At 57.1% G+C, this 2,354-nt stretch overlaps 1 protein-coding gene across 3 annotated transcripts in view; it reads left to right on the top strand.

Annotated features, from left to right (window-relative positions):
- The first annotated feature begins 297 nt into the window (after positions 1–297).
- The window catches only part of Atp8b2 (ATPase phospholipid transporting 8B2), a 21,035-nt gene continuing 18,978 nt past the window's right edge, over positions 298–2,354 (top strand). For 2 of the 3 annotated variants that reach the window (XR_784238.3, XR_784240.3), the window contains exon 1: positions 1,822–1,908. Coding sequence is in view for 1 of the 3 variants with exons in the window: in XM_010643932.3 (XP_010642234.1) it covers positions 1,878–1,908 (31 nt within the window). In the remaining 2 variants the exon portion in view is untranslated. Of the gene's footprint in view, positions 360–1,821; positions 1,909–2,354 lie in introns of those variants that run through there. The other variant, XM_010643932.3, reaches the window with a different exon arrangement.

Here is a 2,354-nt window from a genome sequence, read left to right as displayed (position 1 = left end):
TAGTCTACTGAATTTGGTTATTAATTCTAGAAAACTTTTGGTGGAGTTCTTGAGGTCTTCTATATAGAGTATCATGTCATCTGCAAATAAAGACAATTGAACTTCTTCTTTTCTTAACATTATTCCTTTTATTTCTTCCTCCTGTCTAATTGCTGTGGCTATATTTCCAGAACTATATTGAACAGGAGAAGTCATAGAGGACATTCTTGTCTTGTTCCTGATTTTACGACGTGGCCGATGGCCGACCCGGGCCAGAGCCCAGGCTGCGAGGCTGGGAAGAAGGGGGGGTCCCTGTGGCCGGCGCCGGCCCGGGGCTGGTGTCCGGGCCACTCCTGCTTCAGTCTCCCCGCGTCTCAGAGGTAAAACAACTTTCCTGGGCCGGTTCCACACTCCTGGCTCCCGGCGGCCGTCCGGCTCCCCCGTTAGCTCCTGCGCGGGAGCGGGATGTAGACCCTTATCCCGGCTTTCTGGACCAGCTCCCGCTGCGGGAGACGGGGAAACCTGCGTGCCCGCCCTGCAGCCTTGCCCCACGCGCTACCTCGCACCCCACCCCGTGACTCACTCTCTAGACTGGGTGGAGACCCTGGCCGGGGGCCCTGGAGGAGGACTTGGCATCTCTAAAATGTGGGTGAAATGTTTTCTTCCCGAGCCAGGCGGCCTTGCCTGCCACATTTGGGGAGGCTCAGAGAGGAAGAGGACTTCTGGTCCTCAGTGGTGCCTGGTCGGGGTCCGGGAGGGAGTGTGCTGGTGCAGGGAGGACTGGCTGTGGGCAGTCTGTAATTACAGAGGCTGGGGAGACTTAGTATCCTTGGAGCCGACCGGCTGGTGGGGTGTTTCCAGTAGGCTGTTGGCAGGGGCCGAGGCGGAGACGGAAGACCTCTCCTCACCTTTGGGCCAGGCTGGAGAACAGGCTCGAGGCTCTATGAGCCTGTGTTGTAGGTCAGCCCTAATAACGCCCCCTCGTTCTTTTCTCTGTTGTACCGGGGGTTGAACCCAAGGCCTCACACGTTAGGCAGACTCTTTGCCATTGAGCTACATTTCCAGCTCTTGTTATTTATTTTACTTTTAGACAGGGTCTTGGTAGTTGCCCAGGCTAGCCTTGAACTTGCGATCCACCTGCCTCAGCCTTTCCAGGAGCTGGGATTATGCCACCACTCCAGGTTCAGGCTTTATGCCCTTTCGGGAGAAAGTAAAGATGTGGGAAGGCGGAAGGATGACTGATGCTTTCTGAGCTTGAAGCAAGTGCCACACTGACTGGACTAGGTTTAGGGTGCAAGAGAGGAAGAAGACCCTCCTGCTAGCCCAAGGGGCAGAGGCTGCCCAGACCGAGAGGAAGTGGCTGGGTACTGTCTGGGCAGGAAGTGAAGCCCTGCCTCCAGAGTGCACTCGCCTGCGGGGAAGGTGATAATGGAAGCCCCAGTAGGGGCGGATGGGGGACTTGTAAGAAGGGTGGAGCCTGCCCACCAGCTTCCTGATGCCCTGCCAGGTGTTTCCTGCTTCTGTTCCCAGCACCCACCCCTGGGGAAACGCTGCTTTCTAGTACAGGCACCACACCACGTCACCAGGAGTTTGTGGGGCAGCCATTGCCCCTGGGATAGACATCTTGGGGCCTGTGCCCCCTTTCCCTGAAGGCCTTCACTTTGGTAGACGACCAGCCCTCCATGTCACCCAAAGCAGAGGGGAGCCCCTTTTCTCTGCAGTCCTGGCAGGAAGAGGGAGAGTTGGTGCACCTGGCTGGCAAAGGCAGGGCAGAGCAGAAAAGGGAAACTTTGGAGGGTCTGAAGGCAGGGAAGGGTCACCTTCTGCTTGGTGGCCACCTGCATCCGTTACCTTCCTGCAGGGTCTCCCATGGGATTGCCAGGACCTTGTTGTGTGAGATGGCACTGTGTGCAAAAAAGCGCCCCCCAGGTAAGAACGTTAAGGGGTAGGGTCCCAGAGACCATCATGAGTGGGTGTTGTTCTGGCTCAGGGGGCCAAGGGAAGAGAAACTGGTCTGGGTGCGGGGAGTGGGAGTTTTTTGTTTTTTGTTTTTTTTTTTTTTTTTAAAGACGGGGTTTCGCTATGTAGTTTAGTCCGGCCTTGAACTCCAGGCTGGCCATCCTGCCTCAGCCTCGCAAGTGCTGGGATTACAGGTGTGCGCCACTGCGGCCGGCTGGGGAAGGGTAGATTAAACCGCTCTACATCCTGGGGGAAGTTTAGGAGAGTTTTTCCTTTCGATGCTCGGGCTGGGTTTCCGGCGGGATGGGCCCCTGCCCACACACCTGTGTGCTCATCTGGAGGCTCCCGCTCTCCGGCCCTTCGGCCTTACCCTCTTTTTCCACCGCCCGGTCGCAGACTGGCTTGTGGGGGCGGGG

This window comes from Fukomys damarensis, unplaced genomic scaffold (assembly GCF_012274545.1).
Source record: "Fukomys damarensis isolate Sample0158 unplaced genomic scaffold, DMR_v1.0_HiC HiC_scaffold_33, whole genome shotgun sequence".
NCBI classification, from domain to species: domain Eukaryota; kingdom Metazoa; phylum Chordata; class Mammalia; order Rodentia; family Bathyergidae; genus Fukomys; species Fukomys damarensis.
The sequence above is the reverse complement of the archived record's forward strand: the minus strand, read 5'-3'. Positions and strand labels throughout refer to the sequence as shown.